At 36.0% G+C, this 22,817-nt stretch overlaps 1 protein-coding gene across 1 annotated transcript in view; it reads right to left on the bottom strand.

The window, feature by feature from the left end:
• LOC109845796 overlaps positions 1-14,837 on the bottom strand; it is a 19,136-nt gene extending 4,299 nt beyond the window's left edge. Inside the window, 11 exon segments of the mRNA XM_020415068.1 lie at positions 26-71; positions 1,495-1,568; positions 2,340-2,425; positions 3,265-3,342; positions 4,012-4,087; positions 5,908-6,087; positions 13,089-13,243; positions 13,730-13,877; positions 14,436-14,495; positions 14,497-14,582; positions 14,585-14,837. Of these exon segments, the coding sequence (XP_020270657.1) occupies positions 26-71; positions 1,495-1,568; positions 2,340-2,425; positions 3,265-3,342; positions 4,012-4,087; positions 5,908-6,087; positions 13,089-13,243; positions 13,730-13,877; positions 14,436-14,495; positions 14,497-14,582; positions 14,585-14,693 (1,098 nt within the window). The 5' untranslated portion in view covers positions 14,694-14,837.

The raw sequence follows: 22,817 nt of genomic DNA, 5'->3' as shown, positions 1-22,817 counted from the left end.
AAAGCATAATAAATAAAAATCTTACCTTCATATTTCCACCAGCTCTGACATCCAGAACTGCGCTCCCATGACTGACGGAAAAAAGATTTATTAATTTATAATGGTAAAATTTCATTAAAAAATTCCTTATGAGTTCCAAAGAGAGCAATGAGTTAAAAGAAATATGCTAAAACTGTCATCTATAAAGCCATACAATGAGTAGTAAAACATAAACCTTAGGGGTTAAAAAAATTATAAAAAAATCCTTATGAATTCTAAAAAAAACATTGAGTTAAAATAAATATGTTAAAATTGTCACCTATAAAGAAGTACAACGAGTAGTAAAACATAAAATTCTGGGTAAAGAAACCACTCTGTAATGATCTAACTCAGACCTACATGATAGAAACGTTGCCTAGACTGAATGTTATGCTTGCACACTTTAAGAGAGCAGACTTAGCTCCTTCTAGATGTTCTTCTATTATTGTTAAAAAAAAACATATATGATCCAAGTTTCTGTCTTCTTTGGGATCCATTGGCCTGCTGCTTTAGGATTTAGAGACTCATTGAATTGATATTTATAGTTATGTAGATTTTAGCTCAAGAATTAGTTTCTTTATTAGTTATGCAATTTATTAATTATTTGATTCTTCAAAAAAAATTGTTATTTTCATATTCAGAAATTTTTTCACTCTAAAGAACCTAAAGGCTAAGCCTTTTGCATTGCTGGTTCGTTCCCTCTTCCACCTCTCAAAATGATGGATTCTTCCCATCCAGGTAGGAGGTACAAAGCACACCAAGACACATGCCTCGCTTATGCAATATGTGTCCTGTACCTCATGCAAGGAGAAGCTGCAGCACCCGGAGCGCCCAGCTCCTGAGGCAATCACATTGTTATGCCTGAGACAACACTGATCACAACACGTAATCTTTTTTCACACTTATTCAACCATGTGGTTTAAGTATATCTTCAGTAACCTTTAAAAGTTTAAAAGTTTGGTTCTATTATACTACGTATATCTACTTAACTTTAGTATATCATTTACAATTTTCAAATAAAGCTACATGAAACTTCCAATTTATCTGTGAAGCTTATATTTCTCTTGCCAAAATTGAGTCCCGTCTTCGCTATTACTGTACCAAATGTTGAATTACAAGCATTCTGATACATTCTAAATCAACATAAACTTCAGAAAATACCCTCTAATTTACCAATACCCTGCCAATGCAACTAGCATTGCATATTAGTCTTAGTCTCGTGTTTCTTACCATTTAGGGAAAGTTAACTAATCTTATATATTAATTATCTTGCTAGTATATTCACAATAAGGAAAACATTCAACATCCTCAGTTCGGAGAGGGTTTCCAATGTTCACAAATGGGGTAATTGTGTAGGGAGAAATAAGAAATATTTATGTCATTCAGACTTAAAATAAGCAGGATCTAGATCTATAATATTTACTTTATACAAGAACTCAGAAAACATTGAGATTTAATCTGGATAGTAACTCTTACCCTACACAGTGATCTCCTACAATGAGCGAGTTTGTATTAACATGTAGAAGAGCTAGATGACCATCTGTATGACCCTGAATTACATATCAAAAACCATAAGTATATAAAAGTGCACCGAGATAGAACATGTTTCAGTTAACATCATGTTACAAACAATTTAACTAAAAGTACAGATTAGATAAAACACCACGCCAACGTGGACATAAAGAAACTGCAGTTATGAAAAAGATGAAGTAAGAAGAGAAAACCTCCATGATAGTTAGAGCCAATATAATGCAGGAGGTTTTAATGCTTTAAAGTGGACAAGAAAGAAAATGAAAGAGATTGATCTCTCTTTGAACTAATCTTATCTGATCATCCATCTGGAATGGGATAGGTTGTGTCAGGTGACTGTGGTCAGAAAGTGTGAGCCTTTTACTACAATGTCGGTTGCAGGTTAGGCATAATTGATGCTTCTGACAGGATCTCAACTATGTGGCGAGTATCTTGTGCAAGGAATTTATGATTTGTCTATATCCACTTTCTTTCTTAACCATATTGAATTCATTCTATTAATTTCAGTCAATGTTCACCACAGGTGTAAAAGGTGGCCATATTTATTACTGAGGGAGGTCAATGATCAGTGACAGTGGCCACTGGCCAGTAAGATCTAATAGTTAAAAAGACAACTACAGTCACATAATATATTCTGTTGGATTTCAGAGAATCTTTTCATCCTACATAAAGTTATCTGCTTCACGACAAAGAAAGGACTGGCCACTTGTATACTACTTGAGTTTTTTGGCTTCAATATGATAATTCCAAGATGATTCTTTATTGAATATTAGAGTAGCAATTAAACATACCGGAGCAAATAGTGCTTCGAATATTTGTCCTCCTATTTGTACCTTCTCACCACCGGAAATTGAGGTATAACCAAGAGACCATGCATCTGTCCCAGTAAAGAAAGTAACATAAGACGTATATATAGAGCAGGCTCCTGCTCTGATAAGAAAATTCTACCATCCAGAAACCATCTATTTTGGAGTAATACAACCACCAACCCTAATAAGGAAATGAAACCAAAATAGGAGCAGAATTTGTGATATCTTACTGGCCAATGGCATGAACATTTAGGTCACAAAATAATATGACAGGGAATCACATAATTGGACCTTTTCTAGACTTAGAAAGAAGTTGAACCCAGTATTCATTAGTTTACTCCACCACAACCCCCCATCCCCACCCCCCAAAAAAAAAACCAAACGCCCCCACAAAAAAAAGCCCAAAACAGAACAAAATAAAAGAAAAAAATGCTAATCATGTAGCTACAATTTGTCGAGCCATATAACATGCTTGATAAAATATGATGCCCCCATTGTGGCATAGACTCTCCATTTACACATCAAGTCCAAAGAGATGAAACCTGTAAATTTAAAAGGGCTGCTCAAGCAATTCATCAGCCAAAAATGTCATCACTTATAATCAGGGATTTAGATTGCTAGAGACGAGGTACTAAAGTTTGTACTGGAAAACATCATGAATCTATAAATAAATGCATTTAAAACTCATCCTCTTAAGATAATTGTTTAGGCTCAAACACAGGACCAAGTCATGTGGTGCAAGCACTGCGTCTCCGGAAAATATTAATTTCAATCCTTTCATGGACCCTACCCACTTAAGAGTTCTGCTCTGTAGCAAATCCAATTTGATGAAGAGAATCAAGTATTGGTTATAAAAATAAACTATACATTAGAAGAAGTAATCACATGAAGAAGGAACTTCAATTACCTTTCCCAATTCGATTCATGGTTTTTTCATGTGCCAAGAGAATAGAGTCTGGATTGCATTTTTGGACGATTGACAGACCTGAAATCAACTATGTATTATCATTCAAAGTATGATAATCATGAAGTTACCAAGAAAGTCAATCTCACTATTTCTAAGAACAAATAAATATCAATGTACAATTATGCTGTTTTACTGATGCTGCAGGCACTAATATTATGAAGCTCTTCTACTGTTGTACTCCTCACTAGCTAACAATACTTCACAAATAAATGCATGTCTGTGCATGTTTGAATTCACACGCACACACACACACATGCAAGCGCACACACACATAAAGATGTGCACATGTACATTTCTGTAACTCTATAATTATTTTTTCAGATAACTTAAACTCAAGGTAAAATCATGTCATTTACTCAAACATTACAGTACACACATAAAGATATGCACATGTACATTTCCGTAACTCTATAATTATTTTTTTCAGATAACTTAAACTCAAGGTAAAATCATGTCATTTACTCAAACATTACAGTACTGTGTCCAGTTATGCATATGTAGGCTTAAATACATATGTCCAAGAATTATGGCTTTCGTGTCTATTTGTGAGAATTGCGTACATGTCTGGGGAGCACATGCACAATCTACTATGTTCTACCACATAAAAACCATAAAAACTGATAATTATCATATATTATAATCAAAGAAAATCATAGCATCCCAATCCAGAAAGATTAAAGTACATACCATCAGTATGGTCATAGTGATGATGAGTAACGAAGACAACTAGCTTTCTCGGCAATGCAGCCACGAGATCTGCTAGCTGATAACATAAAATCTTTCACCAACCAGTAAAGAAAAAGGCACACTAACTGAGAACAACCAGACATAAATTACACAACAACAAGAGTGCACATATTACATATGCCTGTGTGTATCTCCCTCTCTCTCTCTCTCTCTCTCTCTCTCTCTCTCTCCCTCTCTGTAACTTTGTCCACACATAATGAACTCACCATTAGGTCCAAGATACCAAACCCTGAAACTTAGTGCATACTGCGTAGCTATATTCATGCAGTATCTCGTCAAATTTTCTTTAGACAAGAGAATCAGTTGTAGAATGCAGTTAACCCCAACAAAGACACGAATAACAAAGAAATTTGCATTAAAAATATGTCCGTCTGCATGGTTGCATCCTATGATGTGGCACCATTATAGTTGTGAACCTAACAAAATGAGGATGGAAATATATTGCAAGATATAAAGCACTTGCAACTGTAGCTAATTTGGTACATGATAGATCAATTGGCATGGAATAAAGTAGCTTGCCATAGACTGCAACTATGTTGCATGAGTACCAGTGGCGGATCCAGAATTTCTGGAAAGTGACGTCACTACATAAGTAATAATTAGAAAACTTTTACAATTGCCCTCAACGAGTTTTCATATTTTGAAAAGAGTACATAATTGCATATCACTAGTAACACTGTCAAATACATTTTTCTCAATATATGTCACTAGTAATGAGTTCTCATGTTATGAACCTGAATTGAAAGGTAAGTTTTTAGTGGATAGATTTCAAAAAACCCCACTTAAGTTTGGACGTTTCTTGGATAACCCCTTAATTTTTGCAGTTCTAAGAAACCTCCCTTCAACTTACAGCATCTTTAATAATTAAAAAAATCTTAACGGTGTTAATTGCGCTTGGGCGGACAATATTACATGGGGAGATACTTCTGCTAGTGAAATTGTGGATCACACTTTTAAAGAATTTTTCTTAAAAAACAAAAGTTGAAGGAGGTTTTATGAGAATCACAAAAGTTAAAAGGAGAATTTTGTAGCATTTTAAAGTTAAGGGGAGTTATCTTAGAAACCCCCAACTTAAAGGAGGGGTTCTTTGGTCCTCCTAGACCAAAGTGGGGCCATGTGAACCCACTTTGGTCCTCCTGGACCAAAATGGGGTCATGTGACCCCACTTTGGTCAGGGCGGACCTGCTTATGATGAGTAGTTCTATCATGAGGGTGTACGCATAACTGACACGTACCTTGTACTCAACACGTATTGTAACCATACCAAACACTAACACTCCTTAGATATGTAACATTTAATCAAATATGTACTCAATCATATGATACAAGTTTTGATTTAAAACACTCATCATACACTTGTTGGACACATATCCTACTCTTCATAGAATACTTTCAACGTGAGAAAAGACAAGGAGAGGTTACAAACAAAGAAAGCTAACAGGAGAATGTTGGGTGATTGAAAGGAAAGGAAAAGGAAATACGTGCTGCGTTTTTTATTTGCTCATATGACCTATAGTACTAGTACCAAAAAAATGTAATATTATGAAGGGTTGAAGATGAAACCTAACCAACAAAACAACCCTTACAATACCCACCCAGTGCCTTCCATGCAACCATAATTCAAAAAAATAAAATATAGGAATGTTGGGAACACAGAAATAAATAAAAGAAAAACCAATAGGGGCAATTTTCAAATGTCAAAGACTCTTGTATTGACAGCTAGACCTCATCTTCCAAAATTACCACATAAAGCCAACTTGAAAGAGCAAATTTCTCCTAATACAAAGCACTGTCAGTAAATTTGCAAACTCAAATACATAATCTAAGTACCCTTACCTCCGAGTGGGATTGTGTACAGCAACCCGGATCCACAAGCAATGCATCTCCATAAATGTTATAATTGGAATCTTCAATTAAATTACCACTATGTGGTACCATAACTACTAGATTTGTTGTATGAAAAGGCTCCCTTGTTCTACTTCTCATGGGTACAAGCATGAGACCTGGTGGGTACTCCTGGTGCAAAGAAAACATGTTATGCTAGCAGGACCGCAGGACTTTGCAATATTACATATCACTTTAGAATGATGGAAAAACTCAATAATCCATCAGAAGGTAAGATAACCTTAAAACTATCAGAAGGTAACATAACTTTAAAACTCCATATTTTTTAGGATAAGTCAAACACTAGAATGCCATCAATATGCTGCAAAAACCAGGCTATGATTCAGGCTGCATGTCTTCAGACACAGGGAGTACATATTCACAAATACCACTAAGGGCGTATTTGGCAACCGAAAAGTAAATAGAAAGTAGAAAGTGAAAAGAAAGTACCTTTTCAAGAAAGTACTTTCTTTTCACTTTCTATTTGCAAATCACAGCCCGTAAGATTCCACAAAAGAAAGAAGTAGTTAAAGTTCTCAGACATACACATGCACGCAGTGATTTAAAAATCGACAGATTAATCGATACGGCGATTTACATCAGCTGATACGACTTCTGACATGTTGAATAGGAAGTCATTTTAGTCAGTTTTTTGCCATAAATCAGTGCGATAAATCGGTGAAAATCCGATTAATCGGCTGATATTTCAAGGGGTAAAATCTGTTGGGACAAACCCGGGGCCCAATAGAGCAGGGTCGCAGCAATAGTAAAGCAAAAGTAGAGATAAAATGATAGACACACAGATTTACGTGGTTCGGCACTTGATTGCCTACGTCCACGGGCAAGGATAGAAGAATCTACTATGAGGAGAAAACTCTGGACTTACAAACTCTCTCTCTTTACAAGGAGAAACTCTCTCTATTTTTTTTCTCTCTCACTCTTCTTATATAAGAAGTTGTTTCTGGGATGAGATTTCCTTAAGGATTTGGAGCCCTATTTATAGTTTTTGGAAAAACACTATGCACAATAAAATATTAATATTTTACTGTAGTAGTGGGGCCCGCTCTTTTGTTTTCTTTCAAAATATCAACAAAGGCTGCTGCTTCTTTCGGTGGTTTTGGAGTTGATAGGCGCCTGACAATCTCCCACTTGAAGATTTGATTGAGTATCAATCATATCTTCACACCATTCTTTCTATCTTGCCATCTTCATGTTGCTTACGTCTCTGACAGACCACAAGAGGATCGACACCAAATGAATTTGTCAGTACTGACTGCTTTTCTTAAAAAATCTGCTAGGTTGTCTTTGGTTTGAATTTTCTGCATATCCACTGTTCCTTCTTCCACTTTCTCACGAACGAAGTGATACTGAACTCGAATGTGCTTGGTCTTTGAATGAAAGGCTGGATTTCTTGCCAAATGCAAAGCACTCTGACTGTCACAAAATAGAAAAATCTTCTTTTGTTCATAGCCGAGTTCCTCCAGCACCATCTTCAACCACATCGCTTCTTTACTAGCTTGTGTAGCTGCTACATACTCTGCTTCTGTTGTTGAAGTAGCCACAACTGACTGCAGTTTTGAAACCCAGCTTACAGCTCCGCCAGCAAGTGCAAACACATAACCTGTGGTGGATTTGCTATTATCACGATCACCTGCATAATCAGAATCAACATATCCACTGACAATAAAATCAGATCCCCCATAACATAATGCAACATTTGAGGTTTCTTGAATGTATCTTATAACCCTCTTTACAGCATTCCAATGCTCTTTACCAGGATTCGCCATGTATCGACTAACCACTCCCACTGCTTGTGCAATGTCTGGTCTTGTACAAATCATCGCGAACATTAAGCTTCCCACTGCTGATGCATACTGCTGATGCATACGGTACTCGAGACATCTCCATCCTCTCTTCTTCACTGCTAGGACTCATACTGGAGGATAACTTGAAATTAACAGGAAGTGGGGTAGAAATTGACTTACAATCTTGCATGTTAAAGCGTCGCAAGATTTTCTTCAAATAGTTCTTCTGAGAAAGCCAAATCTTCCTATTTATTCTGTCTCGGTAAATTTGCATCCCTAGAATCTTGTTTGCAGATCCTAAATCCTTCATTTCAAATTCCCTAGCCAACTGAGCCTTTAATTCTTGGATACGATCTTTGTTGGGGCCTGCAACCAACATGTCGTCAACATACAACAATAAGATAACAAAGTTATTTTCACCAAACCTCTTGAAATATGCACAAGGGTCTGAATTAAGTCTGTTGTATCCAAGGCTCATGATGAATGAATCAAATCTCTTGTACCAACACCTCGGTGCCTGCTTTAGACCGTACAGAGATTTGTTCAATTTGCAAACCAAGTTCTCTTTTTCTTTTTCTTCAAAACCTTCTGGTTGGAGCATGTAAATTTCTTCTTCAAGATCTCCATGAAGAAATGATGTTTTCACATCTAGCTGCTCTAGATGTAAGTCAAATATAGCGCTCATAGTCAGGACTATTCGGACTGTTGTTAGTCGCACTACAGGAGAAAATATTTCATTAAAATCAATACCTTCTTTCTGAGCATATCCTTTTACCACCAATCTAGCACGATACCGCTCCACTTGATCATCGCCATTTCGCTTGATCTTGTAGACCCATTTGTTTCCAATGGTCTTTCTTCCTTGTGGCAGTGACACAAGTTCCTAAGTCTTGTTCTTATGGAGAGCTTCAATTTCTTCCTGCATTGCTGCCATCCACAAAGATGCATCTGTGCCATTTATAGCTTCATGAAAAGTTGATGGCTCTCCATCTTCTGTTAGAAGACAGTATGCAACATTACTCTCCGTAATATACTCCGAGTGCCAAGTCGGTGGTCTTCTCTCACGAGTTGACCTTCGAACTTCTGGAGCCTCGGACTCGACTGGTTCTTGTACATCATGCTCCGGTGTCGCTTCAGAAGAATTCGGATTATCTTCTACCTGAACAGCTGCAGTCTCTGAGTCCTTCCTCGAACTACTTTCTTTCTCTTCACTTTGTAGTTGGTTCTCTACAAAGATAACATCTCTGCTGATAATAACCTTGCGGGCAGTGGGATCCCACAGGCGATACCCCTTTACTCCATCAGCATACCCCAAGAATATGTATTTTTTGGATTTTGAATCCAGCTTTATAATTTCTTGGGCATTGTACATTACGTACACTGGACTTCCAAATATATGGAGGTTGGAATAATCAGCTGGCTTGCCAGTCCACATCTCCATCGGCGTCTTCAATTGTATTGCAGTTGATGGAGATCGATTCACCACATAACAGGCGGTTTTTACTGCTTCCGCCCAAAAGACTTTTTCCAGATTTGCAGTAGCCAACATAGCTCTTGTTCTTCCACTCCATTTTGTTGAGGAGTATAAGCAGTGCTGAATTGTCTTTTGATGCCTTCATGCTTGTAGAATGCTAGGAATTCACCGTCCGTGTATTCTCCTCCATTATCTGACCTCAAGCACTTGATCTTCTTCTCAGATTCAAGCTCGACCCGCGCTTTGTAGACTTTAAAGACTGAGAACACATCCGCTTTTTTCTTGATAGGATACACCCAACATCTCCTGGAGTAATCATCAATAAAGGACACAAAGTACTTTGCTCCTCCTAAGGATGTAACTGGTGTTTGCCATACATCAGAATGAACCAGTTCCAGAATAGCCTTGCTTCTAGAACTCGATATGTTGAACTTCAGTCGATGCTGCTTGCTTGTAACACAATGCTCGCAGAATGGAAGAGCTACCGAATTAAGTCAAGGAAGCAGTTTCTGATCGGAGAGAACCTTCAAGCCTCGTTCTGACATGTGGCCTAGCTTGCGATGCCACATCATGGTTTGTTCTTCTCCACGGCTGGTTGATGCCACACATGAATCAGCTTCCTGCAAGGTTTCTCCCTTGAGCATGTACAGATTTACAGTTATCTTTTCTCCTTTTATCACCACAAGCGCTCCTCTACAATCTTCATGATTCCATTTTCGATATGAGTTTTACATCCGAGCTCATCTAATTGTCCCAAAGACAATAGATTCTTCTTCAAACCCTTCACATGTCGCACATCTTGAATGGTGCGTATTATACCATCAAACATTTTGATTTTAATAGTACCAATACCACAAATCTCCAAGGCATGATCATTCCCCATGAATACAGATCCTCCTGAGATAGGTTTATATTTGTGAAACCAATCTCTTCGTGAGGTCATGTGCCAAGAGGCTGCTGAATCTAGAAGCCAGACATCAGCAAACTTCTTTCTGTCTTCATCAACAGTGGTTGCTCCACTGAATAGAATTTCACCATCCTCTGACGTGCTGACAACGCATCCTTGAGATGTTGATGGCTCTGAAGACTTTTTATCTCCACTCTTCTTGTTGTGCCAACACTTCGATTTGACATGCCCTCTTTTGCCACAGTTGTAGCATTTGATATTCTTCTTACTTCGTGATTTCGATCTACCATGGGCATGACTCCCACTGGAGCCACGTTCTGTTGATCTTCCTCTCGTCACCGACAAAGCCTCCGCTTGCTGCGAACTTGCCTGCCTGTCTTCCTTGCTCTTGCGCCGATTTTCTTCCTCCAGAACAGCGGCTGCAACATCGTCGAAGACTAGATTGTCCGTGAGGACGTTGTTCGTCAGGTTGATGATGAGTTGATCATACGAGTCAGGTAGACTCTGAAGTAGAAGTTTTGCACGTTCATTCGCACCAACTGTATATCCTAACGTTGTGAGTTGGGAGAACAATGTGTTTAGGGTGTTGATGTAGTCGGTCATCGATGTAGATTCCGCCATCCTCAGAGTGTAAAGTCTCCTTTTTAAGAAGATTTTATTGTGCATGGATTTCACCTCATATAGCTTTGTTAGAGTATCCCAGATCTCCCTTGCTGTCTTCTTCTCCTCTATGCTTGACAGCACCCCGTCTGCTAATGATGCCAGATGGAGATTTGCAATAGTATTTTCGTCCATCTCGTTCCACTTCTTATCATCTGTGATGTCGTCCGGCCTTGCACCAATGGCCGCCAGACAATTATCTTTTTTCAAGATAGCTTTTATCTTCAACTTCCACAGTGAGAAATTACTCCCGTCGAATTTCTCGATCTTGAACTTCGCCGCCATTGCTTCTACCACGAACAGTAACTTCTTACTATTTCACGTAAATAGTATCGTACGTAAATAGTAATAACCGTATCTAACTTATTTTCTGATGTGGAGGATCCACCTTTGGTGGCAGCCACAGAGCATACGATAAGTAGATATATACAAGTACCCTAAGTTGGCTCTGATACCACTTGTTGGGACAAACCCGGGGCCCAATAGAGCAGTATCGCAGCAATAGTAAAGCAAAAGTAGAGATAAAATGATAGACACACAGATTTACGTGGTTCGGCACTTGATTACCTACGTCCACGGGCAAGGATAGAAGAATCTACTATGAGGAGAAAACTCTGGAGTTACAAACTCTCTCTCTTTACAAGGAGAAACTTTCTCTATTTTTTTTCTTTGACTGCTTCATTTGGTGTCGATCCTCTCGTGGTCTGTCAGAGACGTAAGCAACATGAAGATGGCAAGATAGAAAGAATGGTGTGAAGATATGATTGATATTCAATCAAATCTTCAAGTGGGAGATTGTCAGGCGCCTATCAACTCCAAAACCACCGAAAGAAGCAGCAGGAGATTGTCAGGCGCCTATCAACTCCAAAACCACCGAAAGAAGCAGCAGCCTTTGTTGATATTTTGAAAAAAAACAAAAGAGCAGGCCCCACTGCTACAGTAAAATATTAATATTTTATTGTGCATAATGTTTTTCCAAAAACTATAAATAGGGCTCCAAATCCTTAAGGAAATCTCATCCCAGAAACAACTTCTTATATAAGAAGAGTAAGAGAAAAAAAATAGAGAGAGTTTCTCCTTGTAAAAAGAGAGAGTTTGTAACTCCAGAGTTTTCTCCTTATAGTAGATTCTTCTATCCTTGTCCGTGGACGTAGGCAATCAAGTGCCGAACTACGTAAATCTGTGTGTCTATCATTTTATCTCTACTTTTGCTTTACTATTGCTGCGACCCTGCTCTATTGGGCCCCGGGTTTGTCCCAACAAAATCACCCTTAGTTTTCTAGATCCGATCTGTACCCATTGAACAAAACCCAAACTCACACACTCAGAAAAGCCCTAATTCCTCTACTGTCGCTCACAAAAACTCCCTAATTTCTCTTCGTCCCCATTGCTCTCCCCCCAAAATTGATCATCGCTCGAGCTTCTTTCCCCAAAACAGAACCGTCGGCTCTCTTTGCTCCCCCCCCCCCCCCTCTTGAAAACCCCATCACTTGAAGACCAGCCCCAAAACCGAAGCTCGGCGTCTTTGAAGACTCTCCCGAAGCTCGACAATGACTTTGAAGACTCTCCTGAGTCCTGAAGCTCCACTCTCTAAGCATCAACTCCAGGTACTTCTTTGATTTGATTCCGAGTGAATCCAGTTTTATTTTCATGAAACTGGACCAAAAAGTTTTGGTGCTTTGATTTATATATACTCTGACTAATGGTTGATTCCGAGTGATTCCTGTTATTTGCTGTGCTTGTGATCTTTTTAGTTGAAGTCTTGATTTGAGAATGCATGTATTCTTTTTTTCGATGGTCCATAGTTTATAATGTTAGGAGATGTTATACATTATAAAAAGCTTGAACTAAAATAGTTCTATGATTGTGTCAGGCTGATATTCTTTTTTAATAACTTGAATAAAATCCTCTGTGATTTATTTAACAGACTTAGGAATTTGATTGGGCTGTATATATGAAGTATGTGTTATTTACATTTTAGCATGCTTATATTTCATTAAATGTGCTTAGATAACATTTTAGGACATTATATCATATATGCTCACCATCCAACTTGACTCTCTGATTTTTACTACTTATCCCTAATATATCCCCGATAACCGGAATCCAAAACAAATTTTGGCCGTTAGATATATCTCCGATAATCGATATTTAAAACCTTGCACGCACGCACACATCGATGCAAGCATGCACAAGCACGCACAGATAGAATGTGATGGACACACCCTCAAATATAATATCTTCAATAAAACCATATGCATAAAACATATACAATGCAAGAAAAAACCTGATAGTTTAATGTTTGAAAGGCTTTCAATTTTTCACCATTAGTTGAATCACATAGTAGTCCAGTAACCACAAAAGGCCCAATACGGTGGCAACTTTTGTTCATTTCTAGAAGCAACTCCAATGCATTTTCCTTGGATATCCACTTACAGGAGTCTGCATATATAGTATAGAAGATTATTAGAGTTTGTGTTCGTATTAACAAATACATCCCATTCAATTTGTGTTACATGTGGATGTGCGCAATAGGTTGCATTGAAATTGACCAAACACTTGTGCTTCATCTACTAGTCATTAAGATCATAACAGAGTACCGATATCACTTAAGATTTTCCATTTTTCAGTTTCTACCAAAACATATAAGAGAATTCTGCAAAAGCTAGAATCAGAACACTCTTCTTATCAATTTCTTTTCAAGCAAGCACAAAATTGAGATGGGAAGAAAAAGTGAGAATGGATTAAATTACAATAATGTCAAAATTCTAAATGTAAATTTCTACAAACAAACAAACCCTAAACAAACATCAGAAATGTTTACGATTATGATACCTCTTATTTTTCTTCAAGATCATCATGAATCTGAAGTAAGATATGACATGCTGCACACAAAAACAACGCACTAGAGATAGATAAAAAAAAAACCTCGAAAGTTTTCGACTTTGTGGTCCAAAGTCCCAACTAAGAACAATGTGTGAACAGGTGGTCCTGGACCAAATTCAGGTTCTTCAACATATTTCAGGAGAGACCAATTCCCAATTGCTGCAGCTTCCAAACTCAATTGTACCCAAACCTAAATAAAGATCATCACTTGTTCAGAATTATAATCCAAATCCCACATAAATCTCAACAAAATCATTTTCCCTTCAATGCTGCAAAGTTTCACTCTTTTTTAACTTTAATAGTCTGTAAGTCCAATATTAACAAATAATGCAAAGAAGCTGTGGTTAATTTTGCTCAAGAACAGCATAGAAAGTGAATTGGGATATCTAATTCTAAGAATAAAACTTCAGGGTATTAAATTTATACCTCAAAGTTCTGTTTTGACAATTTGATGCCCCAAAGTGCAAAAAACTTGAGGTTGATTTTGTATATCAACATACAACGAGAAAAAGGTTTTCTCACCGAGTTTCATTTTTTTTTTTTAGTTCGGGTAAAGCCAGGAACAAAGTTAAGCCTTTGGAGGTATCAAATTATCAAATCAATATCAATTTGAAGACTTTAGTGTACCACAGTCAAAATAAACTCAGGCTAACCAACAAAAAAAGAGAGAAACATGGTGGGTGGGTGGGTGGGGGGGGGGGGGGGGGAATAATGGGCAAATAACCCTAATCAAAACAAACAATTTCACCTGATCAAGACCTGCAACGAGATCAAGGCCTCCAGTGTCCACCTTATCGCTGACAGAATCGGGCGCCTTGAATCGCAAGTAGGGACCTTTGGTCTCCGATCAGTGGCTTGAGTAGAGTTGAAGGCAAGTCCCAGAGCTCGGAGTCGCGAACTGCTGGTACTCCTCCTCCGGCAGCGGCGGAGGCGGGGTTTGCTTGACGACAAGGAAATCGTCGTCGGATGAGTTCTTGATGACGGCGGCGAGCCTGTAACTGGCCATTGCGGAGAGAGCGAAGGAGAGGAATTTGGGTAGTTTACAGCGAAGTCTGCTGCTTTTTTTGTTATGGTTTGGGAATTTGGAAGTGAAAAAGGAAAGAGTGATGGCGATCGGTTGTGGTGAGTTTTGACTGCTTGCGAAGAGGGAATTGGGTGGGCATCACAGAATACGGATGCCATTATGGATATAACTCAATAACAAAAATTCATATATTGCTATAATCGGATACGGATACGGATATACATTAGAATACATATTCGGACGAAAAAATATATATAAAAAAGTTAGATAATATTTAAAAAAAAGAGTCTAAGTGGATAAATGTGTTCTTTAATATGCCCATTACATCTAAAAAACTCAGATTAGACATATTGATCATCAAAATTGATCTCAAATGTATAATTTAAGTAATAAAACTACTGTAACAATATGACCAATATGTATTCGAATATTTCAGATACGGATCCAGATATTTCGCAACAAAACCATATTCGTAACCATATCCTATCAGTTATAGATTTGAGTAACCATATTTGTATCCTAACGGATACTATTATGGATATTTCCTCGGATACGGATACAATTTAGCACGCCTAAGAGAAAATGTTGAATCCATGGTAAGTTGGCAATTAAATACCCAAAGTTTCACATGTTTTTATATTTTGGCTAAATTGCACTTAAATGCCATATAGTTTCACCAACCTTGCACTTAAGTGACCTCTATTATAAAGTCAAGCAAATAAACACCCCAAAGTATTTAAATTTTATAGACAAATGTCCCAATGTTTCAAAATATTACACTTTGGTGCCCTCTTGTTTACCCTTGCATATAAATACCCTCAATTTATAAATGACCTCCCTCAAATATCAAAAAGTTTCTAAAATCTAAATTTAGTATCCTCTATTATGTGGTTCTTAAATATGTAAACATGTATAGTTCTTTTTAATTTTGAGGCATTTATCTGCAATATTTAAATACACCGAGATATTTTTTTTCTGCTCGGTTTAAAAATAGAGGTCACTTAAATACAAGGTTGGTGAAGCTATATGAAATTTAAGCGCAATTAGCCTATTTTCAATGGCCCATGCCCATAAACCCGTTAGCATGGTAAAAATCACAAGGCTTATTGAATGTTGTTAGACCGTATAGGGGGGTGATTAGGGTCTTATGCTAATCTAATCCCGATTTTATGCCAATTAAAATTATATTGATTAATTTGATCTTGCAAGAGATATATGAGATAGATATGAACAAGAATAAGCACAAATAAGATATACGCTAAGCAAACACAAACATACTATATGTTTACGAGGTTCGGTCCCCACGACCTACGTCCCCGCTCATCACCTCGAGGAGATATCCACTATCGCAACCGGTTTGGAAGCCGGAACTTCTACACACTCGGTTTATAAGTTTACCGAAAACTCTCACACAACAAACACTATGCAATCACACTTTACACACTAAGTGTAGGATTCTAGCCCGTATCCTCCTTCTCAAGTGCTCGGATACAACATCTCCCTAGGTTTGTCAACCGACGCCACTCCTATTGGATTCGACCCTGTCTCACGCCTCACACTTCTCTCGGTGTACAAGTGTATTACAAGTAATACTCACAATAAGGGTTTAAATATCATGATTTGTTCTCGATAATAAATGGGAACACAATGAAGCTCACTCTCACTAAATCACACATCACTACCCAACAATATATTGTATGGAAATATTATAAGCTCAATAAGGTGTGTGTGATAAAAGCAAATAGAAAATATGCAACTCAATTAATACAGGTAAGATATGAAAATGAAATAATAAGCTATATATGAAAATGAGTTTAGAAAACTTCTCAATAAATAATAAGAACTGTAGAAGATGATGAGGATAAGATCATCAGTTGGAATTGAAAGCCTCTTCTTGCTGTAGAAAAACCCTTCTTTTAAAATAGATCAATAAATAGCTTAAACACCTCTTAATCTTTTGTTAAAACACACTGTAAACAAAAACTCTTAGTTATTTGAAAGAGGGAAGCACTGGGGTATTTATACCCACTCAAGACATCAACCAAAACAACACTTAAAAGACCAAAATACCCCCAGAGAGTCAAATCAGAAAATAGCCATTGCAACACAATAATTAATTCGGCGGTCAACCGTGAAGACGACCGTAAAAATCTCACGGTCGACCGCGAAGCACAAAAAAAGCCGAGAAAGGAAATTAAAAGCTGGCGGTCGACCGTGAAAGTCTCTGAATGAGCCACGGTCGATCGTCACGGTCGACCGTGATCCAATAAAAAGCAGACTATGAAAATTAACCACTGACGGTCGACCGTGGCGGTCGGTCGCAAACTGATATATGCTGAAAATCTGTTTTGGGCTGATTTTGAAAATACTTTAGAAATATCAAATTAATTCCAAAAATAGTAAAACTTTGGGGAAAGTTTCTAAATGATAAAATAAACATGTTTAAAAAGGAATTTTTGGAAATACAATTTTTCGTTTGTGAAAACTCACTGTTTTTGAAAAGTGTTCATAAAACCTGTTTTTCGTGAACATAAAAATTGAACTATGACTTGTAAACTTCTGTATATATATCATGCATACATTATATATATATTATGAAGTATGAAAGAGATGTAAATATAAAATAAAAACTATTGTAACAAAGTTTGATAAAAAATCATTTGTATGATAGAAAAAGTCAAACTTGTGTTGTGTTTACATATTGAGCTTAAATATAGTCATACGATTGTTGGCCTTCTTGTTTTGATGATGATTTACAAACAATTTACTACTAATATTGTTTGTCTAGTGTTTGTGCATTCCTATGTATTGTAGACAAACAACGTTGTTGGAGGATGGATGGAATAGAGCTTCAACGATCATATCCAAAGGAGGTTGGCGGAATGTCGGTGAAGTTTTGGTTTCTATGCATATATATAGTTATATATATACATACATATGTTTTTGAGTTTTTATGGTTATATATATGAAATTATATATTTTCTATTGTGTTTTTGAAAACATTGCATAGAATATGCAATTTTGTGAAAATATTGTATTCTTAGTTTATAGACAACAATATCAGTTTATACATGTTTTACTAAGTCTATAAAAACATTTTACAAAGTTTCAAAAGTTGGTTTATGTCAAAACATCAAAATTCAAGTATCTCATATTTTCATGTTTTGGACTATTTTGCGAAATGATGATTTTTTTTATTTGGGAGGTCCTTTCTGATAACGAGTCGCTGTAGCATGTTTATTATCATGTCTACAATCATTCCCCAAAGTTTTACATTTTTTGGAATTTATTTGATATTTTTAAACAGCGTTTTAAAATCAGCAAAACAATTTTTGAATATGTCAGATTTCGGTCGACCGGCCGCCCGCCGCTCAGTCTGACTGTTTCCAACGGCTAGTTTTATTACCGTTGGCTGGGGTTTGTGGTCTTTTGTTTTGGGAGTTATGGCTGAGATTTCAAGTGGGTATAAATACTCTATTGCTGTTCTTTTTCAACTAAGCTAAGAAGTGTTTTTAAAACAAAGTGTTTAAACAAGGGTTTAGGGTTTTACTGTTTGTTTAAGTTTGGGTTTCTGTTTACAAAGGAGGAAGTTTTCACTACAGATTGAGGGATTCATTCTAAATCCCCTCCATCCTCTTCTTTGTGTTCATAGAGAAGTTTTCTAACTCTTTTCTCTAGCAATTTCATTATTGATTTTCATATTCTTATTATTGCTAGTTTGCTATTTGAGTTAGATTTTATTTTACTCATTGTTACACACACCCACATTGAGCTTTTAATATTTACATACATAGTTAATATTTACATACATAGTATAGTTGGGTGGTGAGAGATTGTAACTTTGAGTTGTGCTTTCATTGTGTTTTCATCCATAGTTGAGAACAATCAATTATTGTAATTGAGCCAAATTGAGAGATACATTTTGTAATACACTTGTACACCAAGAGAGAAGTGTGTGGCGAGAGTCGGGGATCGTTCCAAGAGGAGTGGCATCGGTTGACGAACCTAGGGAGAGGTTGTAACTGAGCACTTGAGGGAGACACGTCTAGTTCAACACTTAGTGGGTGTAGAGTGTGTTTGCATAGTGTTTGTTGTGTGAGAGTTTTCGGTGAACTTGGAAACCGAGTGTGTAGAAGTTCCAGCTTCCAATCCGGTTTGTGTTAGTGGATTTCTCCCCGGGAGTGGGGAGCGGAGACGTAGGACGGAAGGTCCAAACTCCGTGATCATATTGCTTGTTTGAGTTTGTCTTTGGCGTATTTGTTTTCGCATTCATCTTATATCGCCAATTGTGCATTGCTCATTTATTTCATCTGCTATCTTGTTTAGATTATTTACCCTTGTGTTGTTTATATATCCTTGCATATATTTCTATTATATAGGATATATCTCATTGTTCATGTTGCTTATCCTAGCTTATATTCTTGTTGTATTTGATACTTGCTAGGATAACTTATTAATTAATTTTAATTGGCATATAATCGGATTAGATTAGCATAAGACCATAATCACCCCCCCCCCTCTAGGGTCTAACAACGATATATGTAAACAAATCTACTCTTATTCCTAGATGATTGCGCACACATGAACTTGAATCTTTAATTCTTGATCGCCATGTGTTGAATTCCTGTAAAGAGAAAAACAAACAACAAGAACTAGAAAACAGATTAGCTATAAATTGTTTGACAAATCATCATCAAAACCATAGGGCCAACAAATGCAACACGATGTTTGCTTCAAATCATTGAAAAAATGACTCGTCATTGTTACACTGAATTATGTGACTTATCTTATAAACTGTCCTACACTACTCTTCTTATCTTTCAATGTGAGACTAAACTTTCACGTTATCACACTTGTATACTCCTACTTATAAATTTATTTCACGATAATATCATTGGTAAATGACCTCACTCATTTTTTCAAAAACTTAAATTTATGACATGCATATGGCAAGGAAATCTCTTACAGTTTGTTTGGTAACCAGTATTTCATTTTAAATATTGTATTTAGCCCAATTCTATTATTTGGATCCAAAAGAATTTGAATATTGGATATTGACCCAAATCCATTAACATTTTAAACCTATAATACACCCATAATTCTAAATCCCAACCCGTAGCCTGTCATTTGCAATTCCATCATTTCTTCTCTCTCCACTTCCGCCCTCGCGATCTCCGCGATCTCTCACCCTCCCACTTCCGCTCTCAATTGCTCTCAATCGGCGATGGCAACGACAACGACGATGACGATGAGATCCAGTTTCACCTGCAAGCCCTAATTTTACCTCCAACGACGACGGCGATTATCAAAAACAGTGAGAACTTCTCGATCCTCTATCTCTAGTTCCACAGAAACCCTAAATTCTAGATTCAAACTCTATTCTCTCGATTGATTCCTCTACCGAGCTCTCTTCCAATCCTCTCTACTTCTACTGAAACCCTAACCCTAGATAGAAATTGAGATTTTGGGATTCAAGCTTAAATTGAGATTTGTTGGGTTATGATTTGTAAGTCTATGAAATAGATGTATCCTTTAGTTGATTATCTGTATGTTTTTCATTTAAATTTTAAATCGTTGTATTAGATTTTGACTCTATTTAAGTTTATTGTAGATTGAGAAGGTTGTTTTTTTATCCATGTAGTGGGATGAATTATGCCTTTGCTGGGATAGCGAAGGACAAATGTATGCTTCTTATTATTGTTTTAAATATTTTTTTGGTAGATATTTGTCGCATAAATTATGGGAGTATGAGTTAATAATATTTCAATTGTGGCAATTTGGATGATCGTTAGATGATACATCTAATACTATTATAAAAGTGGGTTGCGATGTTAAAACATTTCTACCCAAAATGCCCTCCAGCACATCCATTCATACATATATGCTCAATTTTTTTATAACCTCCCCAATGCTTGCACATCCATGCATACAGACATGAAGGCACACATGCTCAATTTTTCATAACCTCTCAATTGATTGCCATCTATTTTTCAATTAATCACCCACTCATAACATTCCCCCCACTAACTCATGATACACTAACATAATTTTACGTGCACTAATGATAAAAAAACGTTACAACTATTCCTCTCCTACCAAATCACTATAAATAACAAGAAACTTTTATCAAATTTCTCCAATCAACATTCCAATTTGTAATTAAAATTTAGATTGTGAAGAAAAGAGCCAAATCTAGCTCTCTTTGCTGCTTGCGACTTTGCCATTTTCGAGCTCATTTTCTCTACGATCTTTATAATTTTCATTTTTTTTCTTGATCAACATTGCTACATACTAAGATCTATAGTGTTTAATTATTTTTTGCCCTTTTTTAGAGATGATGTAAAAAATAAGTGATTCATTTAATAAATAATAAGTAAAGTTTCTATACATTTTCGTATACTATTTTGTTCTCTAACCATAATCATGCAGCATTTTGTTAACAAAGAAAAAGAAGGGGGAAAGGTACTAACAATTTTGAGTCAATAAACTAGCATTTCAAAACAAATTAGAATAAGTTATTTGCTAAGTAAGAAATTTTTGAACTTGAGTTATTAGGTTTATTTTTAAAAAAATTTATCTTCTATGTCAATGTTGTTTACAGTAATCCATTAAACTATTGTGAATATTGATCTAGATCAATAACTAGGTAATGAGAGGAGAGATATAAGACTATTTTTTATATATATCTACTCATATCATAAGTTTTTCGGCACAATAGCAATTCAAGAATACTTTGATTACTAAATTGGCTATTAGTTTAGTAAAATTATGTGAATAATAAATTAATAATAAAATTTGAAACCCTAAAGTATCATCTCAAAAGGCTAATGAATGGCATGGCCATGGGAGTCGAAGAATTAGGTCATACATCTCTTTGGATTTATTAAAACAAATTATTAGCTAATTAAGATTTCTTAACGCGTGTTATAAGTTTCTTTTTTACCAATGTTGTTTCTTGCAAATAATTAAATCATAGCTCAACTTCAATTTAGATCAAGAACAAGGTAATGAAGGATATATATATATATATATATATATATATATATATATATATATATATATATATATATATATATATATATATATATATATATATATATATATATATATATATATATATATATATATATATATATATATATATATATATATATATATATATATATATATATATATATATATATATATATATATATATATATATATATATATATATATATATGAGATTAATGGGTATCCTTGTCATAGGAGGGGGATTTTCTCCTATGACTCCTCTAAAATCACATGATTGAGCGATATTATGGAATGATCCGCTCTTGAACTTGATCTACATATTCTAAAACTCCAACACACAAGTTTGGGTGAATCCGTCGTCGTTTTACCCTCCATCGAGCCATGTGAAAAGTTCTATTCATTCAAAACCGTTAAAATTGATACGAGTGGATGAAGGGTCAAACGACGACGGTTTCACCCCAAACTTGGTGTGTTGGGGTTTTAGAATATGTAGATCAAGTTCAACGGAGCGGATCATCCATAATGTCGTTCAATCATGTGATTTTAGAGGCCGTCATAGGAGGAAATCTCCTCCTATGACAAGATACCCATTAATCTCTCTCTCTCTCTCTCTCTCTCTATATATATATATATATATATATATATATATATATTATATATATATATATATATATATTAATATATTAATAATATCAATTTTTTCCATTAAATTTTATAAATTGAGTTAAATTTTTTAGGTTAAGACCAAATTACCCTTGGTTAAAATTAGCCTCCTCCCATTGTAAAAAGGTAGGTAAAAATACAAATAAAAAAACCAATTAGGGTAAAACAAAGCCATAATTGACATGTGAGTAGAACATGCAAATACTCAGACATTCAAGTCACATAATATACTAATTTGCCATGTTTAAACAGGTTGGGTATGTAATTGCAAACTTTTATAATTTGGGGTGTATAAGATTAAGAAAGATGAAAATATAAGGTATTTAAGTGTTTTTTTAGCCTTTTAGAAAACCCCCTTAAATTTGGTCATTTCTTAGATAAAATCATTAACTTGCAAAATGTCATAACCCTACCCCCCCCCCCCCCCCC

Source organism: Asparagus officinalis, chromosome 6 (genome assembly GCF_001876935.1).
Source record: "Asparagus officinalis chromosome 6, Aspof.V1, whole genome shotgun sequence".
In the NCBI taxonomy this organism is placed as follows: Eukaryota; Viridiplantae; Streptophyta; class Magnoliopsida; order Asparagales; family Asparagaceae; genus Asparagus; species Asparagus officinalis.
The sequence above is the reverse complement of the archived record's forward strand: the minus strand, read 5'-3'. Positions and strand labels throughout refer to the sequence as shown.